Source organism: Aspergillus eucalypticola, assembly GCF_003184535.1.
Source record: "Aspergillus eucalypticola CBS 122712 chromosome Unknown BO83scaffold_5, whole genome shotgun sequence".
NCBI lineage: Eukaryota > Fungi > Ascomycota > Eurotiomycetes > Eurotiales > Aspergillaceae > Aspergillus > Aspergillus eucalypticola.
The window spans coordinates 990,540-1,012,527 of NW_020290279.1; the positions used below are offsets into that span (position 1 = coordinate 990,540).

The window sequence follows — 21,988 nt, forward strand, 5'->3', positions numbered from 1 at the left end:
TCTTCCGGCCATGGTTCGCACGCCCCAGTCTCTCTTGCTTTGACGGTTCTCATTGTCCGGAACCGTACCGTTACTCCAACGGTGCTTATCACCTTCCCAGCTGTGTGTGTGTGTGTGGACGCTGTGGGTGTCACATTTCCTTCCTCGTTGCTTTTTCTTCTTTACCGAGAAAAAGCTCTTCCTATGCCCGATCGAGCTGGATCCAAGCTAATATGTTTGATCATCGGCCCTTAGTCGAGTACCTATTCGTCCACGGTCCTAACGTGACTTGAACCTACTGACTTACCTTGAACCGTCAAGCCCGAATCACACTTCAGCGCTGTCATCTGCCCGGGTCTCCCTGGGTTCGGTCGTAACAACTACTTCCTTTGAACCCTGTCCATTCCCGCTCGCTTTGTCCTACACTTTCTTCCTATGTACCGAAAATGCGACCCTTTATAGATGACGCAAAGCGGCGGGTGGACCGTAGGCTCAGCGCAAGCAGGCAGTCCATATCGAATAGCCGCATGTTCGCCAGTGTTCTTCCCGAACGTTTAAGAGAAGATGATGACTCCCAGGTGGATTTCAGTGCTCCCCCAGGCGGTATGGGGCCTCGAGAAGGTCATATGCAGTACATGCACCAGTCTATATTCGGCATGATTGCTGCGGTGGGCTCGAGATCTGGTTTTCATGCGCGGTTTGACGAGTCGAGTGATAGTGAAGGAGAGGACGAGAACCGTGTCCGCAAAGATGCTGAGAACTTGTCTGCTACCGCTGGTGCACTGCCAATCAGGAGCGGGAATGAATCGCCGCGATTATCTCCCAAGCCGCAGAGCCCGAACCCGGAGCGCGGTCGTCGCCATCGACGAACAATATCCGATAATAAGTTATTGCGCCCGTTCAAGATCAACTCAAGGCAGAACAAAGGTCAGGAACCGGCTGTACAGTCCGAGCCCCCGACGGGTGATGAAATGTCTCGAGCCTCCACTCCCAAACGACCTCGCAGTGCCACTCCTAGGGCAGCCCCCGTCCTTAGTCGCATGGTAGAAGCACGGGCTCTGTTGAACACAGAGGACTCGACTAAAGGCGCTCCGTCTACTACGGATGAAAATCGTGACGAGAGTGGGAAGCAGTCATCCGCATCAGCACTTTCATTACGGCTCAAGGAGATGTTCGGTTTTGAGGCGCCGGAAAAGGTGCTTGTTGAGTACGCATGCTCCTTTCTGCAAAGCATGCTCTTGCAGGGGTACATGTATGTCACAGAAGGACACATCTGCTTCTACGCCTACCTCCCTCGGAAGTCCACCGTCGCCATCAAGTCCGGATACGTCTACAAACGTGGCCGGAAGAATCCCAAATACAATCGGTATTGGTTCTCGCTGAAAGGGGATGTTCTCTCATACTATGCAGACCCGTCGAAACTCTACTTTCCCAGCGGCCATGTAGATCTTCGTTACGGGATTTCGGCTTCTTTGGCCGAGCCAAAAGACAAAGGGCGAGAAGTTAAAGACTTCCAGGTCACCACGGACCAGCGAACATACTACTTCAGAGCTGATAGTTCCTCGAGCGCCAAAGAGTGGGTCAAGGCTCTGCAGAAGGTCATATTTCGCACCCACAACGACAAGGGCAGTGTCAAGATCTCCTTCCCTATCGAGAGTGTCATCGATATCGAAGAGAGCCCCATGGTAGACTTTGCGGAAACCTTTAAAATCCGCGTGGTGGAGAGTGAGGAAACCTACGCCATCGATGAGGTACGTGCCCGACTTTTGGCCTTCTATGCTCACTGCTGACTATACTGCAGTACTATTTCACGTTCTTCAATTACGGCCAGGATGCATTCAACTTTCTGAGAGGTCTCGTTGCTGACACGCCTATGAAGCGGTCGCAACAGACCTTATCACCACAGCCTGAGCAGACGTCTCGCTCTCGCCGTACTCGGGCCTCCCAGAATAGGTGGTCGATCACCAGCGGGACAAGCCAATCTCGGGGCATTGGAAAGTCCGGCAATCGACGACGAAGCGCAAGCACAGGGCAGTTTAGTTTCGGGCATGATGCCTTGAGCATGTCTCCGCCTATGAGACAGCAGGACTCATCTCTGTCCTTCGGAAACTCCTTTGAGCAGGCAACTGAGGCATCTGGTATTCTGCAATCCATGACAGATACCACCGAATCTGCCAGCCAGATATTGAACCGAAGCGATGTATTCCAGTCGCCTACCATTCGTACAATGAGACGAGGCCCTTCGGGTGCAGAGAAGACTGTTCGTCGGCACTCGGATGAAACAGCGCGGTCGGTGCATACGACCAGGAATGGACCTGAGATACAGTATGCGGTGAGTGAGTCCGACCGTGATACTCAGACTCCTACTGGACTTCACCCTTCCACTTCGGCACTAAATGAGCTTGCTCGGGCTGGGGTGTATCCTTTGCAGCGCGCAGCAGGATTTGCCGAGTACCTGAAGACACGATCGAAGCAGATGAGCAACTTGCTGGCGAGTGAATCCATGGGCTACCTCGAGAAGGTTTCTGGGATGTGGGCCGGTGGCGGCAAGCATTACGGAGAATCTGAGAATATACTCGCGGATGACCAGGCTGTTGATCCCGAAGACCTCGAGGCTGGTTGCAAAGACGGTGACCGATTCCGTGAACACTTTGCCCTTCCACCAAGTGAGAAGTTGCAGGCATCGTACTTCGCGTGGCTACATCGGATGATCCCACTGTACGGCAAGATCTATATTAGCCAGAAAAAGCTGTGCTTTCGCAGTCTTATGCCCGGGACTCGTACGAAGATGATCCTTCCGCTTAAGGATGTCGAAAATGTGGACAAGGAAAAAGGGTTCAACTTCGGCCGCCATGGGCTTGTTGTCGTCATTCGAGGCCACGAAGAGTTATTTTTCGAGTTTGGCACAGCTGAGATCCGAGATGATTGCGCTGTCACGCTGCACAAAGGTCTTGAGTCTACAAAATTCTTGATGGCGTCCGGACTACTTGCAGAGTGCGAGGAAAAGGATGAGTCTGAATCGGCCAGAGCAGAGCACCGTTTACTACAGGAGGCCAGGTTGGACATCACTGGTATGCAGAGTTCCCGCTCGGCGATGACTGAGTCCAACGAATTGCATCCCATCTTTGATGACCCTCGTGCCTCCATCATCAACTTCAAGCCCACCGAATCTTTGAGGATTACGTGTCTTACAATAGGTTCCCGTGGTGACGTTCAACCGTACATTGCCTTGTGTAAGGGTCTTCTTGCCGAAGGGCATAGGCCCAAGATTGCAACTCACGCGGAGTTTGAACCTTGGGTGAGAAAGCATGGCATTGACTTTGCGCTAGTTGATGGAGACCCGGCAGAACTTATGCGGATATGTGTAGAGAACGGAATGTTCACCTACTCGTTCTTCAAAGAGGCAACAGCGAAGTTCCGGGGCTGGATTGACGATTTGCTGTCCTCTGCGTGGAAAGCTTGCCAGGACACCGACCTCCTCATTGAATCCCCGAGCGCAATGGCCGGGATACACATCGCCGAGGCGCTCCGGATTCCGTATTTCCGCGCCTTTACAATGCCTTGGTCAAGAACCCGGGCATATCCTCATGCATTTGCGGTTCCTGAGCACAAGATGGGCGGTGCATACAACTACATCACCTACGTCATGTTCGACAACGTCTTCTGGAAATCGGTTGCAGGTCAGGTAAACCGCTGGCGGAAGAAAGAGCTGGGCTTGAAGGCCACCGGTCTGGATAAGATGCAGCCGAATAAGGTTCCATTCCTCTACAACTACTCGCCCACCGTGGTGCCGCCACCGTTGGATTATCCGGACTGGATTCGCATAACCGGGTACTGGTTTCTTAGTGAGGGTTCTGACTGGACCCCTCCAGCGGAACTGGTTGACTTTATCCAACGTGCTCGCAAGGATGACAAGAAGGTTGTTTATATTGGGTTCGGGTCAATTGTTGTGTCCGATCCTTCCGCTCTCACACGCACCGTCATCGAATCTGTCCAGAAGGCCGATGTCCGCTGCATCCTGTCCAAGGGTTGGTCTGATCGTCTAGGAGACCCGGCTAGTGCCAAGTCAGAGGTCCCTCTGCCGCCGGAAATCATCCAGATTCAATCGGCACCCCATGACTGGCTCTTCTCGCAGATCGATGCCGCCGCGCACCATGGCGGCGCTGGAACTACTGGGGCGAGTCTGCGTGCCGGGGTTCCTACCATTGTCAAGCCGTTCTTTGGCGACCAATTCTTCTTTGGAACGCGAGTTGAAGACTTGGGCGTGGGCATCTGTTTGAAGAAGCTGAACGTGACGATGTTCTCTCGGGCTTTGTGGGAGGCTACCCATGACGAGCGCATGATCGTCAAAGCCCACAAATTAGGAGCGCAAATCCGAAGTGTAAGTCGTATGTGAATCTAGTCATATTGCCCTGCTAATGATTGAACAGGAGGACGGAGTGGATACGGCTATTCAAGCGATCTACCGTGATTTAGAGTACGCCAAAACCCTGGCTCAAGCGCGCTCCAATGTATCCTCGACGCCGTTCTCGCCCACACCTTCGGCGAAGACGGTGGCAGAACAGGAAGCGGACGAGGACGTACCCGAGGAGGAGTGGACGATTGTCGAGGACGATACCGAGTTGGACATGAGGCCGACTGTCGCCTGATGTGGATAATATGATAGCGTGTTGACGGACTCGAAGCGAAGCATGAACTGCTAACTGACGAGATGTTTCCGTCGTATGACTTACGAATTGTGGCATTTGCTCTGTTCGATGATATATGGTTTTAATATTGCTTTCGATTCGGCTTCCCCACTTTGGGCTTACATGGGTCTGGTTGAGAAACATATGCTGCGATTGATGATTCACGAGATGCACAGCTGCTGGCATGACCTAATATATTTCTACTTGCTGTTGAGCTAGTGTTTGGATGAGCGTGCGAGGGTCTCCATGTTTATTTTCGGCGATTATAGATCATATAATGGCACGGCGCATTGCAGATATCTATTTGAGATCTACCGTTGTTGATAGTAATAATCATCATGTAGACTTTCATTTTCAATGCCTGCTTTTGACACTAAATACATACAAAAGGGTAGTCGGAGACAAAACCAGAAACAACACAAAAACAGTACATTAAAAGTATCATATCATATCTCTCTAATAAAATGATATCAAGCAGCCTTCTCCCCTTCCTCATCACCCTTACCTTCAGCCTTTTCTTTCCGTCTCTGCACCACATCCCAATTATAAACCCTCGCCGTCGCAACCTCCAACGTCTACACAAACCATTAGCCCCAATCCCCCCCAAACCAAAAATACCAAAAGTGAAATAGAATGGAATAGAACAAACATACCGTAATCTGCTCCCTCAAAAATTCCAAATCCTCCTCACAGTTCCCCAGACTCTTCTGCGCCGCCGCCAACTTCTCATCCAACATGCTCTCAGCCTCCTCAATCGGGTACGCAAGCATCACATTCGCTCCGAGCCAGAGATACACTTCCTCCGTATCAGCGGGGGAGACCGTCGCGCGAGCGTACAATGTATCGTTCAATTCGAAGTTGGTTTCGAGTGCTGAGGCACTTGCGTTTTCTCTTCTGAGTTTCAGGAATCGCACCATCTCCAATGTCTTCTTGATGTCGGGGATCTTGTCGCGTAGACCTTGAGCCCGGCGCTGCGTGTTGACTTCCATGAATTGGTACTTTGAAATCATCTCTTGGAAGGATCGTAGCGTCGGTTCCACTTCGCTCCGCGAGGATACGTAGTCTGCTACATTGTCGACGAAGGGCGCGGCGGGGATGCCGCGCGGGTTGGTGGGGGGTGTTACTCTGGTTTGATGGTCCCGGGGAGAAGGGGGGGAGGGTTAGTGGTGGTTTTTCTTAAGGGAGGGGGGTGGGGTGGGTGGTTTGGGGATATTTGGTTTGAGATGGTGGAGAGGGGAGGGGTTGTTGTGAAGAAGGTGGTGGTGTGGTATATGAAGGGTGAATTTTTTGGTGTACGGAATGTGGAGTACTCACGAGGAAGTCTTCTTGTCTGCCATGGTGACAGACAGGTCGGAGTATATAAGATAGAAAGAGGGGGGGAGGGCGGAAGGTAAAGAGATGCACTGCAGGCCGCGGAGTGAGGAATAATGATAATGATGGAGTGGGGGAGTTGATTTCCTGATCGGGAATGGTGTCATCTGCGGCGATCTTCATCATCATCAACATACTATCTATCTTACAATCTACAATCTACAACTATTCTTCCTTTCTCTTACCTACACAACTAAACCAACAAAATGTTATAAAGATATATAACATCTACAAAATGGTTCTCCTAACAACAACACCCTCCATCCTCTCCGCCATCGAGGCCCTCCCTCCTACCTCGCGACATGACTTCTCCCTCCCCGATACCTTGAACCTAGAGGACCCGATCTCCCACGACCAATTGATCAAGATAGCTCGATACTTTCGACAACAAGATACCACCACCACCACCGCTACTACCTCTGCAAACACCGATAGAAGCAAAACCCTAAACTCCCTCCTCCGCGGAACAAAAGTCTACGTTCCTCCTCCGCCAAAGAAACCCGAGCCGGTACAACACCTATCCCCAACACATCACCCAACACTATACACAAAACAAGATTAACTAACCTGACCTTTAAAAGTCACCCGAATACCTTGCCCTCAAAGCGCGCCTCCTCGCCGCCGCCGAAACAGACGCCTACAACCGCATGACCTCATCCTCATCCTCCTTCACCTCATCCGGTTTCTTCCCTCCATCCTCCAGAACAGCAGCCACAAAACCCTCAATCTTCACCTCCTCCACACCAACCCTCGAAGCACTGCACAACAAACATAACCCCAACAACAATGATGATTATAACGAGACAGACCCCCTCACCCCCGGCCTCGTGCTCAACATCTTCCTCTCCGTCCTGATCACCGGGTTCAGCGTGTACTGGGCGCTGCGGAGTTTCCGGTCCCCGGAGATGCTGGTATCTACTGTGGCGAGGGTGTGGAGGGGAAAGGGCACAGGACAGGGAGTGTCGGAGTCGGTGAAGGTGTTGGTGTCGTTGGGGGCGGCGGTGGTGGTGGGCGTGGCGGAGGTGATGATTTATGCGATTTATTTGAGGAAGGTGGAGGTTGCGAGGGGGAGGGAGAGGAGGGTGAAGGAGAGGAAGGTGGTTGTGGGGAGTGAGAGGGTTGGTGGGGGGAAGAGTAGGGAGGATGGTGAGGGTGGAGATAAGGAAGAGGTTATTTGGGGGAGAGGGGTGAATGGGGGGTTGAGGAGGAGAGTGAGGGAGAAGTGGGAGGAGAAGGAGAAGGATATGGATGTGGATAAGAATATGCAGAGGGATAAGAGTGAGTGAATAGGATACACTATTAGGGTTAATGTGGTGTATGATTCAATGTAGTGTATATTACTGTATAATGGACTAATGATGGACATATGCACTACGGTTAGTAAGATTGTATCAATAGGAATTCGTGCTAACTACTGCTCACTGCAAGCAATCATATCATCCTCTTGCTCAAGCTCAGCAACTCTCTTCATAGCATCACCCCCCATATTCCCCGAAAACTCTCTGAACATCAAATTAGCCTCGCAGTATTCTGGATCCTCGAAAGTCGTATTGAGCCACTTCAGCATATCCTCCCACGCCTTGGGCATGACACACTCGGTAATCAGCGGCTCGCCAGACGAATAGCAATTGCACCCATAATGCTCAGGAGCAGGGACAGGCAGCTCGAGATCCTGCTCAGACAGGATATACCCACGGCAACGCGAGGAGACGAAGCTCACAAACGATGAGGGGTCCTTAGAATCTTTATCATCCTTGTCTCCAAAGTCAACGCCAATCCGGTGAAATGGACTGGTGAGACAGATCGCTGATATATATGGACGCCATGCTTCCCCTGTTACTTATTAGCCAGATACCAGACAACCAACCACCAATAAACCTTGAAGCACGAAAAGTAGACATACAGTTACTCCCCAAATACCGAATAGCGCCCAACCCCCCATCATCCAAGCCCACCACCCCGATCTTCGCATCAGCCCTAACCAGCCGACCCCGAGCAGCCAAGATCTCCTCAAACACATACTGAATATGTTCCTGCCAGTCGCCATTCCCAGGGATCTTGTTCCGACGAGTCATAACCAGCGGCGGATCTACCGCCGACTTTCGAGGAACGCAATGCCAGGACGTCAGTGTCATCGCTCGACCGGAGCCACAGTGCCACACCAACTGCCCCGTGTTTGCCAGGACAAGAGCCGTGTCTTTCTGATCCAGAACAGCCCGCGCAAATGAAACCGCCGACCCGACCTCGATGCCATCGCTGCTGAGAGTCCGGTAAGCCCAGATGCCAAGATCCTGTATAGGCTCCCCGAAGACAACGATGACGCGGGAGGCAGTGGACAGGTTCTTGGAGATGAGAATAGGCACATGCGCATCGGCAGGTCGAGCTGTAAGCGGAAGCCGAAGAGTGATGAGCCCGAGGCTGCGAAGACGGGAGAGGACGATGTTGCGAATGCATGCTATTATATAGAGTGGTTAGTTATACAGCGATGAGCGGTGCTTAGAATGCATACTGTTCATGGCCTCTCGCTGCATCTCATTCCACCGCGCGTTCCTGTTGATCTTGAATTGGAACTCTTCTTTTGGCGCGGAGATCTTTCGGATCTGGTCATCTTTCGTGATGAAGTACCTGGCTTTGGTTAGTAGATGAGTTATGGTTGGATGGATTCTCCATCTCAGTCCCTTCTTACCCCAGTTTCTCCAGGTCCGCGGGGAATACAGGCTCCGCAGGGAGGTCTTTTCGGCTGAAGACGAACATTGTGGCGAATGTAGTAGTTTGACGATGACGAGAGAACGAGCGTGTGAGTAACAATGAGTGGATTCAGCAAGAGAGAGAGAGATGAGATATGGAGGCGGAGGCAGAGACAGAGACAACAGATCTAGAATAAAAGCAACGGCAAGAACAAACAGGAGAACCAAAAAGAAACTGCAACTTCGCCCAGCCAATGCCAGTGAATATCAAGTGAAGCCAAGTGCATGCGTTTGTCAATGCATAGCTTAGTACTTCATGTAACATCCGCCCTTCACCGCGCAGACCAATCGACAAGATCCGACGGTGTCACATCCAGCTATGGATGATGCCGAACATAATCCCCCGAAAATAGCCACATTACTGCAATCCCCCTCTCTGGGAGTACTGTAGATCAGAGACCAGCTCAACTAAGCACAGTACTCAAGACAATGAAAAGGCATATCTTATTCCTCCTCATCATCTAACAAAACCTAATATACAAGTCCTCTGACCAACAAGGAAACGGAGGAAAGTTGAAAACAAACGCCTTTCAGGAAGAACCCGCCGAACGAACCCAATGAAAGCTATCACAAATATATGTATTCTTTTCGCATAAAATTCCCATACTATTTTACCAACTGGCCTTCTTCACACCGGGGAGTTCACCGGCCAGCGCCTGCTGACGGAATTGGTACTGTACACACCAAACATTAGTATTTATCCAGTCAATTAGGTATTGACTAGAAATAGACTTACTCTACCAAGTCTAAACGCCCGAATAACACTGCGAGGAACACCACCCGCCACACAGCGGTTCTTGATCTGCGTCGAGCGAGTGTAGGCGTGCATGGAAGCGAGCTGGAGCTGAGCCTGAGCGCGCACACGCTGGGGGAGGGAGGTGTTGTGAATCACGTAGCGGAGAGCTTGGCTATATGTAAAAAAATTATCAGTCAGTAGCTGTTTGATTGGACCTTTTAACGAATGGGTTGGAATTACCGTTCCGGCTCGAATTGCTCGAAAACCTTCCGCTTGGTGTGGTCGCGGACAACACGGGGGTTGATGAACCCGCCGAGATCGAGGATCTTGGACCGGAAGTGCGACATGTTGACCTGGTGAAAGGGGGGTTTCCTGGCGCTGATTTGGCTTGAATGCGATTTGGGGATGGATTTGATGGCCGGAGGTTTTGGCCGGAGCGGCGAAAGTCACGGGAGTCGGGATGCGGATTGCCTGTTTGGGTTAGGGGCATCTGTCTCTTTTCACCCGGATGGGGGGAGAATTTTGGATATACTGAGTATGAGGGTACTTTTGTAATGCAAGAATCAAATTATTTATATTATGATGTGCTATATATGATGAATTTCTATTTGAACCGCGTCCTTAATTCTGGAGAGGTCGCGGAAAGTATCATTGGTATCTTGCGTATTGACCGTGCAACGAACGTGCACTATCCAAAATCTGGGCCTACTTCGAAGCTCTACACGCACTATGATCCTACAGGCAGAATGGACGATAAAAGAAATATGCTTTACATTGTAGCGATAGAGCTCAGCCTGTAATTGCACGCCATAAGCATAGCGACTTGTTATGATCATTTTCAATGGCTATCCTAAGCTACTAGCAGACCAACATATACTTCCAATACTCTACGTGCACACAAAGACCTGCAGCACGCCACACTACGTCTATGCAACTAGTCCAAGCTTCCATCGTGGCCATATCCACCAGGAGCCTACATACCAGCCTTCCAGCGATGCTATCCGGCTCCGCACACCCCCGAGCGGAGCACCACCACCATCAAGCGGAGAAATAGGTATACAACATATCAATTGGCAAATGTCGTATGACGGTATCTTCTATAAGCTTATACACAGTAAATGCCCGCAAACTCGACTGACCGACGAACCCGCAGCAACCGGGGCTCTCAAACCACCCACAACAGCCACGCATTCATCCGCCATATCCGCGTGCTCGGAAATTCACCCAGAGCTAATTTAATGCTTCTGGTTCTTGAGGTTGGGGTTGCGGGGGTCGTTCTTGAACTCGGCGGCTAAGGTGTAACAACCGAGGTTAGCATGCACGATTCGGATCGAGAGAACAAGGGATTCGAAGTTGAATTCAAGCGGACGCTTAACACCGTGCTGAGATTGGAGAATGTCGTAACAGGTTCACTTACTCGACATCATGACGTTGGCGAAAGAGTTGACACCGTAGAGGATGACCAGACCTGTAATTCGAAATACCGTTAGAAAGCCGCTATTACCCCCCTCTCTCAACGCGCTTCAATGGGAGCTATTCCGTCATATCCGCATAGCTATCCAGGCCAGACAAAGCCATTCAATAAAGTAATAGGTGTGCATGCATACCGGCGGCGAAGAAGGGAGCCATGGGCTTGGCTAAATGAGCAAAGCAGGTCAGTTCGTATTCTCATCTCTCTCGAACCCAACATAGGCGCGCCAGGACCACGGCAAACGTACCAACGGGGGTGGGGAACTTCTTTCCGAGGAGAGACATGGTGGGCAGATCGTTTAATTGAAAGCGAAGTGCTGGGTATGGAGGAAAGACGGGAGTTGGAGCAGCTGGTGAAGGAGCGACGAGACGAGAGCGGGTACAACGAGGTTTGTCCGGGAGTCCGAATCCCCGGCCGCTTTAACGCTTCGGGAAGAATTTGCCGCGCCGCTTTTACTGCGGCGTCTATCGCTGGTTGCCCCTCCGCAGTAAACAATCAACAATCACGATAACGATTAATCAGGACAATACACAACACGCTTTTCTTCCAGCAGATACCTTATTTTTCCTTTCAACATAATCGCAATGGCAGACCACCTCCAAGCCTCCGTCTCATCCCTCGGATCCTCCCTCCAACTTCTCGATTCCTCCATCTCCACCCTCGACTCCGGTATTAGCGACTTTCCCCGACTATGCAAGGTCTTGCAAACAACCCGAGTACGCACCCCATACCCTCCTGCTTGATATCAAAACACCCAATCTAACCACAACAGCACTTCGAACTCCTTCCCGAACCTACTCTGCGCGAAGCTCAACAATCCCTCCTTGATGAAATCACTCCCAGCATCGCCCACCTGCTCTCACTAGCGTCGAACCACGTGGAGAAGCTCTCGCGGCGAGAACAAGGACTGAGAGCTAAATGCGAGCTGCAAGAGGGAAGAATGTACTCGAATGAGAGCCGTCAGCCTTCGAGAATGCGTAGCGCTTATGGCGATCGACTCCAGAGCGGGGGCGCCTCAGGGAAGGCTGCAAAGGCTGCGGAGTTGAAACGACTGATGCAGAAGAAGGAACGGCTGCAGTATGCGGTGGAGAGGTTGGAGTTGCAGAGTACGCAGAGGGAGAGGCAGTTGAGGAAGAGTATGGCGTTTCACTAAAGCTCGGCTTCAAGGTTGGAAGTGATGCTTGCCGAGTTTTGCGACGACTGATTTGATATGGGCTTCTCAGGCCCCTTGGGCTGATTCTGCGAATGCAGAATAGCGGGAAAATGAGAAATGAGAGCATGGCTTAGGAAAAGGTAGCATGTGGATACGGTATTGATCTCCAAGCCAGAAGAGGGTATGCTACGCCAGGAGATGTGGCTTGGGCTGCGTGATTTGCCGCTGATATCCACATATGGCCGTACTGCGACTATAACTATGCTCTTCATGTCGACACTGCTGAGAATGCAGGGTTGCTGTGACCACCGGCGAAGCTATAACCATCGCGCTCTCACGACTATGAGCGGAGGATGACAGAATTAAAGGGCAATGCTGGGAAGATTCAGTGTCCACGTGGAATGCTCAATCATAGAAGTCCCTGGGGCACTTGCAGAGGGATCTATAGAGCTGCCTCTCCCGCTACGCATAATGACCATGCACAAGATGAATAATGGAGATTGTGCCATTGAGTGAAGAAGTCTTTTACAACCAACAGCTATGGTCTATACTACATGTCATATATCGTACAGGAATATAATACAATGACCGTCCCCAACCCACAAATGATGCTCCTAGCCAGGAAGCAATCCAAACCCTCTATACGCCACTTTTGACTCCAATGTAGATACCCGAAAAAGTAACAAGCTAGCTCAGACCCAGTGATAGTTTAGGCCGAAGGCTTCACCTGCTTCAAAGCCTGCCTGCGCTTCTTCTTCATCTGCTGCTTCTCCCAACTGGGTATCTTCTGGCCCTTCTTCTTAATCGGGGTCTGAAGATCAGGCATACTGTTGGTAGCCTCCATACCTTCCTCCAAAGCATCCTCTGCGTCTTCCTCCATCTCCTCCTTCTCAGCAGCCCGCCGGGCAAGTCGTTCCTTCCTACTCTCACCGTGCTTTTCGCCGAGTCTCAGCGATCTGGCAATACGAGTCTTCGCACCAAGAGCCCACAGGTCTCCCCACTGGGACTTGCGCGCATCCTTGTACGCTTGCCGACTGAACGACCGGGGGACGGTCCAGCGCTCGATCTTGCCGGCCGGCGTGCAAAGGTCGAAGATGACGTGACCACGGCGCTTCATAGGTTGGTAGACGATACGGGGCAGGGAGAGGAAGTTGACGCCTCCTGTTTCCTGTTGCTCTGTAGGAGGTGTAGGTCGAGTGTCGGATGCGACAGCCTCGTCCGACGATGCTTCGGCTTCTTGCTTAGGCATCTCGACTTCGTCTTCGTATCCGTGAAACGCTGCATCTGCGGCCTCGGTGCCCTGGATGATGCTGTCCTCAACACGACGATCGACACCGCGCTGGACGGCGATGTAACTGAATTTCAGGTCCTCGTGGTTGCGGTCCTTGGCGCCGATGATGCGCTGGAGGAAGGCCGGACGGATGTAGCGTTGCTGGAAGTGGCAGTAATCCCTACGGCCCTTGGTATGACCGGGGATCTGGTACATGGGGCACTTGTTGTGGTTGGTGCAAGGGGCGACGATCATGCCGGCTTCTTTCTCGATGAACGTGTCTTCTTCGGGCGATTCGGTCAAGTTTTCGTATGTGGTGGATCCGGGGCTGGAGATAAATCGCTTCAGGAGCATGTCACGCGCTCCGGCAACGGCTTCGAAGCCCTTCTGGTGTCCCTTCTCTAAGAGGATCAGAACACCTCCGTTGGGGTTTAGGAGGTTCCATAGGTTCTGTACATGTTCCTTCCGGAGGAACTCTTCCTCAATTCCGAGCAGGGAGTGTGGGGCGATGATGATGTCGTACTGTTTCCGCTTGGGAGGAGCCCGTTCATCTTGCAAGGTTGGCTTCTCGCGAACATGGACGTAGTCGGGTAGTCGTGGCAGGAAGCTGGTATCTTCGAGCATCGCGCTGGCACGGAGACGAAGAGAGTCGGAGCCAGTGACAACGGTCGACCGGCCCACGGGATAGGGGTCCTCTGAGCTGTGCTCTGGCGTCATGGCTTCCCACTCCGCACGAAGGATGTCTCGCCACGCCAAAACACCTGCACCACCGGCACTAACATCAAGGACATGGGGGCCCCCTTCTTGTGTCATCAGGTTCCGGATCCAGTCCGTACCCAAGCGTTTCCGGACTTCCACCAAAACACTCAGGACAGATGCATACATGCCAGGGTAGAGAGTGGCGAGAAAGACATTGGCTTCCATTTCGCTCATGTACCGCTGGGATGCTTCTAGAGGAATCGGCTGTTGAGGAGCTTGCAAGCGCAGGGGAGGGGTTGTGGTGGAATAAGGAAGGTATTGGCCGCCGAGTGTGCGGTGGGCGGTATCCGCAATGTGCTTGTTCGAAAAGTCGGACAGAATGACAGAAATAGGGCCCGTCACGCTATCCTTGGGTATGAATATAGTGCTAGGATCGGTGGAAAACTTCCCCATTGTGGTCAAAGGATGGAATTTGGGAGCCGAGTCTGCTGCTGCTTCCTCTTCGAACTGCTCGAGCATGATCTCTCCGCCCAACTGCTCGGCGACTTCTCTCGTCCGTTGCATCGCAATCGTTTCCTCGACTGACGGCGGAGCTTCCATATCATAGACCAACGGAGGTTCGTTGTGTGTCTCAGACTCATCCATCGCAACTTCTTCCCAGCCGCCCTCACCATCTTCACGGTATAGTTTATCCGGATCTATCTCTTCTTCCACTAGGTCCAACTGAGACTCTTGCGAAAGATAGATTGGTTCACCGTACAACCTAGTATACAGCTGAGTCTCTCTATCGTTCAAGAGACCCTCCGGAAGGTATTCACCAAACTCCTGTCTTGCTTCTCGCACCCGCGCATCCAATGTTTCTTCGTCCCGGTGACCGATCGTCTGACTCAACGCATAATCGAAATCGAGACCTTCGAGATTAAGGGCTTTCTCGTGATCGTCCAAAAGATCCAGCTCGTGCATAAGCTCAGCCAATTCCAGATCCGTTTCGTTGATCTTGTCGACTAAGGCATAAATAGCATCTTTCTTCTCCGCATCGGGGCCGGTCTCCGTCGCTGTCGTGGACGACGCATGCCTCCGGCCGTGCAGCCATTGTTGAGAACGAGCGTAGGTAGCTTCCCTGAGTAGGGATTCCAAGTGTAAGGTCGATGGGGATGTTTTGCGGGCAATCGAAGTTCTGGGGCGCCCAGCTATGAAGCTTGCAGCTCCGCGGCGGAGAGGCTGTGAACCGGTCTGCGGCGACCTGGATACGGCCGGACGTAATAGGACATGGGGATTGGACCGGGTCGCCCTGACTGCCGGAGATCGTGACAACATCCTCAACCCTTCCACGGCTCGAGATGCAAGTATCAGGAGCTTGTACCTGAAAGAAATTGTCTTGCCACTGGAGAGCTTTTGCCAGGAAAACTCGCGCCAAGCCGCATGCCCATCAGAAATTCCGCAGCTCCTATTGGCTGTTCAAGTAACAGAGCGTTACATAATCATAGAACGAATTGGTGCCTCAGGAAGCACAAGGAATGGAGAGGCGCATGCATCAAAGATCAAGAGGTGGGAGGAAATGTTGGATGCTTAATAATAGACCTATTTACAAAGCTGTTATACTAGCTGGATATACTACTGAGACTCGCTGTCCGTATCTTCGTTACCCATGAGCACCTTGAGAGCTGATATCCACTTCAGCACTTCGTGCTCAAGAGCGGTTAGTTTGGCCATCACGGCCATAAGGCTAGGGTCCTGGCTCTCTACGCGGATCTTCTCCCTCACCTTGACTTCATCCCCTTTCCAGGTGAAGACATCGCCTGCCTCGTCGTGAGGACGATGGCGACTTCCAAACAACCGATCCCGCAGATTGAACCCGGTGAGAGATATGTCAGTCGCGAATGCAGTTGGCGTATGGACGGGGGTGTTCGATTCTAGCGTCCTCAAATACAGGACTAAAGCCGAGTCCGCAATGGATAGATGGAATGATAAGTATGCCGGTAGCGGGGGGTCAAACATCTACGACTACAGCTTAGCCTTATGATCTAGAACGAAGAGAGCAAAAGTATAGCCACTTACCTCCTCTTGCGCACTTGTCTCCCACCACTTGCCTCTAAACTTATCGCTTTCGCCCTTCAGCATCTGCCGTGCTTCACTGATCGTCTCGCGCAGGAGGTGCAGTTGGCTGTAGATGAAGCCCGCGTTGAGCGGGTCACCGGTCCAGGTGCTTACATCGACAATGTCGAGACTTTGATTGACCAAGTTTTTGACCGAGACTAGTTGGTTTAGAATGAGTTCAGGTGTTGTAGGGGTATTTGCCAGGCACAAGCGGGTAGTGGCTGAGCCCCGCGAGGCAAGGGAGCTAAGACGGAGTTGGATGTCCTATAGAGAGATTTGATTAGCGTCATCCTGGAAGCGCTACGTTGTGATAAACAACGGCCATAGCGCGCAAAGGATGCGGGTCCATGTCACTGGGCTGCATCATAAGCAATAAATGTGAGTAGTGACAACATACGCCCTTCACGATCTTTGTCCCAACCCGAGTCACAAAGCCTTTCACATTTTCAGAGCGTAGAGAAGAGAGGACGAGTGTTGATCCTGGCTCTTTGGGTGCCAATAGAGCCGCGCATTCATGGAGGCCCTCTCGTAGCGAGGTAAGGGAGTCTTGCAGCGAACGTAATAGCCATTCTAGCTCTTTCGCCTATACCAGTTGCCCAAAAAAAGTCAGTACTGTCCTCGCCCTATCGATGATGCATGTGCGCCATCGGGTCGGCTCAAATTTGAGGTTCACCGGGGACGGAGAAATAAAACAGGGCATACCAACGCGGAGTCGACTTCCTGTTCTAGGCGCTCTGGGGGTAGAGGCGGGTAAGCCCAAGTAGCCATTGTGAGCAAGGACCCAGCGGGTTAGTTGCAATCCTCGGGAGATCGGATGGTTGTACCTTTGGCCCGGCAGTGGTCAATGGATCGGTAGGGAGCGATGGGGGGGTATGGGGGTGTGGACAGGACACGGTAGGCAGCAGGGTTTGTCTTCAGGGTCTGGTGACGAAGTCGACAGAAGAAAAAATCCGCATTGGCTTTCGAGTGATCCACGTCGATCCGAGAGGAGGAAAGGCGGGTACCCAACTCAATGGATGGACGGTGGGTGGTGCAACGTTTGTTCAGAAGACGAAAGTTGCAGCGGAAGAGGGAGTTCGACAACGTCATGGATAAGGAATGATGGGCCTCAGCGCCCAGGCCCTCAGGCAGCCTTATCCCGATATGAACTAGCGCAACGCTAAGGTTTAGACTAGCCGAGGACAGTTAGCGGGGCCTGCTGCAACCATGACGTCGACGCCGTCATGGCTGGCCAGTTTGTGCCTCGTCGATCCAAAGAAAACATTGATTCGCAGTTACGCTCATTGTTGAAGGTCACCCTCATCATTATATCACTACTATGGCTCCCCTGGTACTTTATTTCCCCCCCTCCTCCCACATTCCTCCACCGGCTTCTCCGGATATCCACTCCCTCGCAGACAGACCCTTTCGATCCTACGTCTGTTCTTGTTTCTCTTCCCCATCTATAGGGTCTCGCATCTCTCTCTCGAATGATAGATAGATACCTGTTCGCAATCAATAACTTAGCTTGTGCTTGGACTCTTCCAATTACCGACTCAATAGCGAACTCAGAAATTTTGACAAATCACCGTTACAATGGCTCTCAGCAGTGAGTATATCCCCTGCAGGATGAGTGCCTGCTGCGTCGCACAACAACTAAACTGACACCAATTGTACTCTAGGAGTTGCAATGGGCTTCCTAGGCCTGTTCTTCACGGCCGGTGCTCTTCTGTTGATGTTCCTGACATTTTTGGGCGGAGCGAGAAACTCGCGCCCTTTGAACGAAATCTTCTTCCTGCAGGTCGACACAAGCAATATTCCAGGTGCCCCGTCCTTATCTCGCTGGACTTTCTGGGAGTTATGTGCAGTGTCGGCCAATGGAAAGAACGAATGCGGATCGTCCTACCCAGACTTTCCATTTGATCCCCCGAGCCGGCGCAACTTTGACACCACTGAGAACATTCCCTCTGCTTTCATCGGGTAAGAAAGCAATCAATTGCCAGATTTTCCGTCGTACGATCCCAATCTAACATTCCACAGAACGAACCACTACTTCCTCACATCTCGGTTCTCGTTCCCCTTCCTCATCATCGCGCTCTTCTTCGGCGTGGTGTCGCTGTTCACTGGGTTCCTGGCCATGTGCACGCGCATCGGAAGCTATGTCTCTTCGCTGATGGCTTGGATCGCTTTGGTTTTCCAGATCATCACGACTTGCCTTATCACGTAAGTTTAGCACAGAAACCAAATCAGAGCTTCACTAACAATCTCAAGTGCTGTCTACGTCCAAGGACGCAACAAGTTCAACGCCAATGGCCAGAGCGCCAGCGTGGGTGTCAAGGCTTTCGCTTTCATGTGGACCGCTGTGGCTTGCCTGCTGCTTGCATGCATGTTCTATTGCATGGGTGGTGCTGTCGGGCGCAAGGAGAGGGGATACAGTGGTCGTGAGCACCGTCGCCGGGGCTTCTTCTCGTCCGCACGCTCAAACAGCGTAAGAAGCAACAAGGAGACTGCGCCATAAATTCGACATGGTCTTCTTTCTTTGATATTTTTCAGGAAGAATTGAAAGAAATGGGCTATAGTACTTCGTCAATACCTACTATAGTACGCCGGCCTCCGCCAATTGTTTACCTATCGGCCGCAAGCCTTATAGTCGCCCTGTCAACGCCAAAGGGTGCGTCTACCGGAGTATGGATTTGTTTGTTTATGACTTGTTCTTTGTGGGTTGATAGTCACACCCTCCTGTGCGAGAGATCAAGTGGGCTCATCCGCGCATGCTAACATTAATGTCTCTTCGATGATGGATGTCTGTTTTAACTCGGCCAAGTTTCATGTATTATACTGTCTTTGCTACTTTATATCTATCCGCCCTTAATTGTAATACAATTTATCTGAAAAGAATGAACTGATACATGAAGACTAACAGAACGTGACACTTCATCCTTCTCAATATAATAGTCGGCACTGAGAAATAAACTGTATGCATAATGTATAAGAATAGCTGATTATACTTCCTAAGCTCAATGTTGTGAAACGGATAGGTTGTGAGACCACTGATCTTTTGTTACTATTCTACTTAGTATATTCTATCTATGATTATAATTGCGCTTGCGTGTGCTACCTTAGGGTCACAAGGAGGTGGAAGAATGTGCCCTACAGAAGCAGCTAGTGAAATCCTACGGCACAACTTTAGTCCCATACATTGTTACTTTCTGAATATGTTAAGTAAGTGAGTCTGGAAACACATCGGCTTTCTATTGTGCTTCAAAACAGCTCTATATACTTTTAGAAGCCTTCATCGATACATCATCATCAATAAGTCATAGCAAGACAGAATGCAGAACATATTCCCTGAGTCCTGCCCGGTGCACACAATGAATGCAAGGTTAGTTGCAAAGATGCCACAGGGGTCACAGGAGTCGTTCAACAATGGTTATAAAAATCTAGATCGATTCATAGAAGGAAAGCATCGTTATAGTCTTGAGATCTTCAAAGATATATGAGCAAGAAAATTATACGTTAAAGGAAAATCTAGGCCTTGGGAGCCTCAACAGCACCGCGGACGGCACCTTGGCCGCCAACTTCCTTGGCCGTGATCTGCAGACCAAGGTCAGCGTTGACGTGGATCATCAGCTCAACCTTGCTGCCAGCCTTGACACCCTTGACGGCCAGCTCAGCAATGGGCTTCTCGGTCTTCCAGACGAGCTCACGGATCTCCTCCTCTTCCTCCTCATCGGAGTCGAAGTCGGAGTCATCCTCATCATCTTCGGTCTTGGTCTTCTCCTCCTTGGGCTTGGGCTCGGGCTTGGTAACCTTGATCTCACGAACACCTTCGCAGACACGGACGAAGACATCGCCACCCTCCTTGGGGACAGAGAACTGCGCAGTACGACGAGCGGGGAGAGCAGTCTCGGTGTTCAGGAGAGGCTTGAAGTCAACGGTCTCGCCAGAGGTGAACTCGACACCGATGGCATTCTGAAGGTGAGGGGTAGCGGTAACCATGGGGTGGATGGACTGCTCGATGTCCTCCTTGTCGAACTCCTGGATCAGGGAGGCCTGGATAGCGGCACCTCTGGGAGCGAGCTCGGAGGGGTTGATGGCACCAATGAAGGTGGAGGGAGCGAGGATGGTGGTCTTCTCGGGGAAGATGTTGCGGGCCAACTGGGCGATCTTGGGGGTGTGGGAAGTACCACCAGCAAAGATAACCTGCAAAAGTTAGGATCGGGCTGCGAGCAGGACGAATAAGAAAGGTTTGGTCGGAACGAACCTCATCAATGTCCAGGACATCGAGACCGGCCTTCTTGACAACCTGGTCGATCAGGCCGGTGAACTGAGCGAACACCTTGCCGGAGAGCAGCTCGTAGCGGGTACGGTTGACGGTAGAGCCGTAGTCAATGCCGTCAGCCAGAGACTCGATGCTCAGAGTAGCGTTGGTGCCGAGACTGAGAGCCTTTCTGGTGGCCTCACCCTCCAGCTTCAGCTTGGCCAGACCACGAGCGTTCTCGCGGGGGTCAGTCTTGTGCTTCTTCATGAACTCCTTAGCGAAGTGGTCGATAATGATCTTGTCCAACTGAGCACCGCCCAACTCGTAGTCGTGAGCAGTGGCAAGAATGGTGTACATGCCACCACGGCAAGCAACGACGGCGGCATCGGAGCGAGTGCCACCAAGGTCGGCGACAACGACCAGCTTGTCGGTCACGACAGCCTCCGGACGAGCATCGTAGGCAAGGACAGCAGCAACGGGCTCGTGGATGAGCTGCAGGACCTCAAGGCCAGCAGCGTTGGCAGCGGCGATCAAAGCCTCACGCTGAGCATCCTTGAAGTCGGTGGGGACAGTGATAACAGCGGCGTTGACCTCCTTTCCAAGGAAATCAGCGGCAGACTGCTTCAGACGGCGGAGATGGCGGGTTGTGATCTCGGAGACGGTGACGGTGTTGGGGGTCTCGCTGGAGGTATCGCAGATGGAGAAAGCAACGGTCGAGTCGCTCTGTTGGGGGTGGGCCGAGTTGTGGCAGGGAGTGGGGTCTATCGACTTGAAGCTGTGCAAGTCCGTCAGCATGTGCGCCTAGTTGTCATCGGAACGAGTTGACATACTCCTTGCCAAGGAAATCTCTGAAGTAGGCAACGGTGTTCTTGGAGTTGCGGATAAGCTGGGCCTTAGCCTGAGTACCGTGGTATTCCTCGCCATCAATGTAGGAGAGGACGGTAGGGATTTGACGGTCTGGTGATGGGTGAGTCGAAGTGTTCGAATACAAGACTTTTTCCAAAGCGCATTAGAATATACTAACCTCCCTCCTCGTTGGCAATAACCTCAGCCTTGCCCTCCTATGATCCAAATCAAGTCAGCGGTCTGTCGCAATTTTGCACAGCGGTGGTGTAAAAGTCCCAATGGGGCGGGCATCCGCATGGGAAGGGTACAAAATTCACATACGGCGTTGATGCGGGCAATGGAGCTGGAGGAGTTGCCAAAGGAGATACCGATGGCGAATCTCTCAGCAGTGCCGTTAGTTTCGGAGCTCATCTTGACGGTAGGATGTGAAAAGAGATGAAGGGGATTGGGGGAGGAGGGAAAAGGAAGAGGAGGAAATCAAGTCAAAGTAAGTCGGGCTGCTGCTTCTCGAACCGCCGCGCTTCGTTTTGCCCCGAAGGAAAAAAATTTTGGCTGGTTTGCAATTGGCGGGCAGCTGTGGCTGACGGCTTATCGATAGGAAATGTGGCGGTGCAACTACAGTCCGGCAGTCATGCAGCAGTAGCGTCGAAAATCTAATGGGATTGATCTCTCTCCACATATATCAATTAAT

The 21,988-nt window shown here is 51.7% G+C and overlaps 11 protein-coding genes across 11 annotated transcripts; 4 read left to right on the forward strand and 7 right to left on the reverse strand.

The window, feature by feature from the left end:
- Positions 1-506: 506 nt before the first annotated feature.
- Positions 507-4,628, forward strand: atg26 (UDP-glucose:sterol glycosyltransferase; the record flags this gene model as incomplete). Its single annotated transcript, XM_025527292.1, has 3 exons — positions 507-1,730; positions 1,781-4,360; positions 4,410-4,628. The coding sequence occupies 3 exons, from the start codon at positions 507-509 to the stop codon at positions 4,626-4,628; spliced, it is 4,023 nt and encodes a 1,340-aa protein (XP_025391224.1).
- Positions 4,629-5,009: 381 nt separating this feature from the next.
- BO83DRAFT_332450 (tubulin-binding prefolding complex subunit PAC10) lies at positions 5,010-6,062 on the reverse strand. The gene is made up of 3 exons (XM_025528299.1): positions 5,982-6,062; positions 5,321-5,792; positions 5,010-5,242 (listed from the first exon to the last, which is right to left on the reverse strand). The coding sequence occupies exons 1-3, from the start codon at positions 6,002-6,004 to the stop codon at positions 5,138-5,140; spliced, it is 600 nt and encodes a 199-aa protein (XP_025391225.1). The 5' UTR covers positions 6,005-6,062; the 3' UTR covers positions 5,010-5,137.
- A 146-nt stretch (positions 6,063-6,208) lies between these two features.
- Positions 6,209-7,324, forward strand: BO83DRAFT_435114 (TMEM199/VMA12 family protein; the record flags this gene model as incomplete). Its single annotated transcript, XM_025535865.1, has 2 exons — positions 6,209-6,546; positions 6,620-7,324. Exons 1-2 carry the CDS (start codon positions 6,274-6,276, stop codon positions 7,322-7,324), a joined length of 978 nt encoding a protein of 325 aa, XP_025391226.1. The 5' UTR covers positions 6,209-6,273.
- Positions 7,325-7,449: 125 nt separating this feature from the next.
- Positions 7,450-8,792, reverse strand: BO83DRAFT_355416 (uncharacterized protein; the record flags this gene model as incomplete). The annotated part of the gene is made up of 4 exons (XM_025529145.1): positions 7,450-7,871; positions 7,942-8,493; positions 8,548-8,663; positions 8,725-8,792. The coding sequence occupies 4 exons, from the start codon at positions 8,790-8,792 to the stop codon at positions 7,450-7,452; spliced, it is 1,158 nt and encodes a 385-aa protein (XP_025391227.1).
- A 121-nt stretch (positions 8,793-8,913) lies between these two features.
- Positions 8,914-9,924, reverse strand: BO83DRAFT_414978 (mitochondrial 37S ribosomal protein uS14m). Its single transcript, XM_025534604.1, has 3 exons — positions 9,762-9,924; positions 9,522-9,693; positions 8,914-9,459 (listed from the first exon to the last, which is right to left on the reverse strand). Exons 1-3 carry the CDS (start codon positions 9,866-9,868, stop codon positions 9,397-9,399), a joined length of 342 nt encoding a protein of 113 aa, XP_025391228.1. The 5' UTR covers positions 9,869-9,924; the 3' UTR covers positions 8,914-9,396.
- An 832-nt stretch (positions 9,925-10,756) lies between these two features.
- On the reverse strand, positions 10,757-11,276 carry BO83DRAFT_424409 (F1F0 ATP synthase subunit i; the record flags this gene model as incomplete). The annotated part of the gene is made up of 4 exons (XM_025535157.1): positions 10,757-10,812; positions 10,939-10,989; positions 11,129-11,158; positions 11,240-11,276. The coding sequence occupies 4 exons, from the start codon at positions 11,274-11,276 to the stop codon at positions 10,757-10,759; spliced, it is 174 nt and encodes a 57-aa protein (XP_025391229.1).
- Positions 11,277-11,576: 300 nt separating this feature from the next.
- BO83DRAFT_386173 (DASH complex subunit SPC19) lies at positions 11,577-12,145 on the forward strand (the record flags this gene model as incomplete). Its single annotated transcript, XM_025532657.1, has 2 exons — positions 11,577-11,708; positions 11,765-12,145. 2 exons carry the CDS (start codon positions 11,577-11,579, stop codon positions 12,143-12,145), a joined length of 513 nt encoding a protein of 170 aa, XP_025391230.1.
- Positions 12,146-12,690: 545 nt separating this feature from the next.
- BO83DRAFT_376017 (tRNA methyltransferase RSM22) lies at positions 12,691-15,471 on the reverse strand. Its single transcript, XM_025530607.1, has one exon. It carries the CDS (start codon positions 15,429-15,431, stop codon positions 12,855-12,857), a length of 2,577 nt encoding a protein of 858 aa, XP_025391231.1. The 5' UTR covers positions 15,432-15,471; the 3' UTR covers positions 12,691-12,854.
- A 191-nt stretch (positions 15,472-15,662) lies between these two features.
- BO83DRAFT_355421 (uncharacterized protein) lies at positions 15,663-17,476 on the reverse strand. Its single transcript, XM_025529146.1, has 4 exons — positions 16,914-17,476; positions 16,609-16,794; positions 16,173-16,475; positions 15,663-16,112 (listed from the first exon to the last, which is right to left on the reverse strand). The coding sequence occupies exons 1-4, from the start codon at positions 16,977-16,979 to the stop codon at positions 15,729-15,731; spliced, it is 939 nt and encodes a 312-aa protein (XP_025391232.1). The 5' UTR covers positions 16,980-17,476; the 3' UTR covers positions 15,663-15,728.
- A 116-nt stretch (positions 17,477-17,592) lies between these two features.
- Positions 17,593-19,115, forward strand: BO83DRAFT_376019 (SUR7/PalI family protein). Its single transcript, XM_025530608.1, has 4 exons — positions 17,593-17,799; positions 17,873-18,170; positions 18,231-18,413; positions 18,462-19,115. Exons 1-4 carry the CDS (start codon positions 17,787-17,789, stop codon positions 18,706-18,708), a joined length of 741 nt encoding a protein of 246 aa, XP_025391233.1. The 5' UTR covers positions 17,593-17,786; the 3' UTR covers positions 18,709-19,115.
- Positions 19,116-19,422: 307 nt separating this feature from the next.
- Positions 19,423-21,771, reverse strand: BO83DRAFT_332465 (ribosome-associated complex protein SSZ1). Its single transcript, XM_025528300.1, has 5 exons — positions 21,619-21,771; positions 21,476-21,512; positions 21,282-21,408; positions 20,455-21,226; positions 19,423-20,393 (listed from the first exon to the last, which is right to left on the reverse strand). The coding sequence occupies exons 1-5, from the start codon at positions 21,706-21,708 to the stop codon at positions 19,719-19,721; spliced, it is 1,701 nt and encodes a 566-aa protein (XP_025391234.1). The 5' UTR covers positions 21,709-21,771; the 3' UTR covers positions 19,423-19,718.
- Positions 21,772-21,988: the final 217 nt, after the last annotated feature.

Coding starts and splice junctions, on each gene's coding strand:
- BO83DRAFT_332450 (XM_025528299.1), bottom strand. CDS start 6,004: ATGGCAGACAAGAAGACTTCCTC. Junction 5,793..5,981: donor GCAGACAAGAAGACTTCCTC/GTGAGTACTCCA, acceptor CCATCAAACCAG/AGTAACACCCCCCACCAACC. Junction 5,243..5,320: donor TTTTGAGGGAGCAGATTACG/GTATGTTTGTTC, acceptor TGGTTTGTGTAG/ACGTTGGAGGTTGCGACGGC.
- BO83DRAFT_414978 (XM_025534604.1), bottom strand. CDS start 9,868: ATGTCGCACTTCCGGTCCAAGATCCTCGATCTCGGCGGGTTCATCAAC. Junction 9,694..9,761: donor GAGCAATTCGAGCCGGAACG/GTAATTCCAACC, acceptor TTTTACATATAG/CCAAGCTCTCCGCTACGTGA. Junction 9,460..9,521: donor GGGCGTTTAGACTTGGTAGA/GTAAGTCTATTT, acceptor TGGTGTGTACAG/TACCAATTCCGTCAGCAGGC.
- BO83DRAFT_355421 (XM_025529146.1), bottom strand. CDS start 16,979: ATGGCTACTTGGGCTTACCCGCCTCTACCCCCAGAGCGCCTAGAACAG. Junction 16,795..16,913: donor AGGAAGTCGACTCCGCGTTG/GTATGCCCTGTT, acceptor CAACTGGTATAG/GCGAAAGAGCTAGAATGGCT. Junction 16,113..16,172: donor AGACAAGTGCGCAAGAGGAG/GTAAGTGGCTAT, acceptor CTGTAGTCGTAG/ATGTTTGACCCCCCGCTACC.
- BO83DRAFT_376019 (XM_025530608.1), top strand. Junction 18,171..18,230: donor ATTCCCTCTGCTTTCATCGG/GTAAGAAAGCAA, acceptor AACATTCCACAG/AACGAACCACTACTTCCTCA. Junction 18,414..18,461: donor ATCACGACTTGCCTTATCAC/GTAAGTTTAGCA, acceptor AACAATCTCAAG/TGCTGTCTACGTCCAAGGAC.
- BO83DRAFT_376017 (XM_025530607.1), bottom strand. CDS start 15,431: ATGTTGTCACGATCTCCGGCAGTCAGGGCGACCCGGTCCAATCCCCAT.
- BO83DRAFT_332465 (XM_025528300.1), bottom strand. CDS start 21,708: ATGAGCTCCGAAACTAACGGCACTGCTGAGAGATTCGCCATCGGTATC. Junction 21,513..21,618: donor CCATTGCCCGCATCAACGCC/GTATGTGAATTT, acceptor TTTGGATCATAG/GAGGGCAAGGCTGAGGTTAT. Junction 21,409..21,475: donor TATTGCCAACGAGGAGGGAG/GTTAGTATATTC, acceptor ACCCATCACCAG/ACCGTCAAATCCCTACCGTC.